The sequence below is a fragment of the Octodon degus genome, unplaced genomic scaffold, assembly GCF_000260255.1.
Source record: "Octodon degus isolate 3935 unplaced genomic scaffold, OctDeg1.0 scaffold00005, whole genome shotgun sequence".
NCBI lineage: Eukaryota > Metazoa > Chordata > Mammalia > Rodentia > Octodontidae > Octodon > Octodon degus.
The window spans coordinates 10243061-10243892 of NW_004524581.1; the positions used below are offsets into that span (position 1 = coordinate 10243061).

Here is an 832-nt window from a genome sequence, read left to right on the forward strand (position 1 = left end):
GTGTGCTGGCTTCAACTTGCCATCCTGCTTCACTTCAGGAAATAGCAGGAGAGAGCTGTGACCTCGCAGAGGCCACACAGCCAGGTGGCTGCAGAGCCAGATGGAAGATGTCTGCGCCCTGCACATTCTGATGCCAAACCTCCTCTTTAGCACTGACCGCGTCCTCTGGGGTGGGAGGTGACACCTGGGCAGTAGTGTCCGCTGGCTCCACCTCCCACACCTTATGTCTTGTTTCCAGGTGGGTGATGGAGGAATGGAGTGCCTGCAGCCGGAGCTGTGGAAAGCTGGGGGTACAGTCTCGGGGGGTTCAGTGCCTGCTGCCCCTCTCCAATGGCACGCGCAAGGCCATGCCAGCCAAGGCCTGTCCTGGTGCCCGGCCCGAGGCCCGGAGGCCCTGCCTCCGCATTCCCTGCCCAGCCCAGTGGCGAACGGGAGCCTGGTCCCAGGTGAGTCCTCCTTGGCAGGTGAGAGGCACTCAGGAAAGAGGCAGGTCGGGGGAGCGAGGCTCAGAGGGATTTTCTGGTGCTCAGGGCAGGCTGAGTCTCCCCACATTCCACTGGGTGTTCTCAGAACAGCGTGGTACTGCTCTCACATCCACCATGCATGGCTCTGTGCGAGGCCCTTGTGGCCATTCACATCTGCTCTGAGCTCGGAGGGCACCAGGAGCCGAAGGTGACATCCCTGAGCCCCACAGGAGCAAGACAAGGCACATGCTTCCCTCTCACAAGTGCTCACAGGCAGGCATTGCGTGAAGCCCGTCAGGAGCCCAGCCTCAGCCAGGATGGGATTCCACCCGGAGCTTACAGTCCCTGAGGGAGATACACAGACACAT

General features: G+C 61.4%; 1 protein-coding gene across 1 annotated transcript in view; it reads left to right on the plus strand.

Moving 5' to 3' along the window:
- The window catches only part of Adamts14 (ADAM metallopeptidase with thrombospondin type 1 motif 14), a 70212-nt gene that overhangs the window by 63868 nt on the left and 5512 nt on the right, over positions 1-832 (plus strand). Inside the window, exon 19 of the mRNA XM_023723300.1 lies at positions 239-446. Coding sequence (XP_023579068.1) covers positions 239-446 — 208 coding nt within the window. The remainder of the gene's footprint in view (positions 1-238; positions 447-832) is intronic.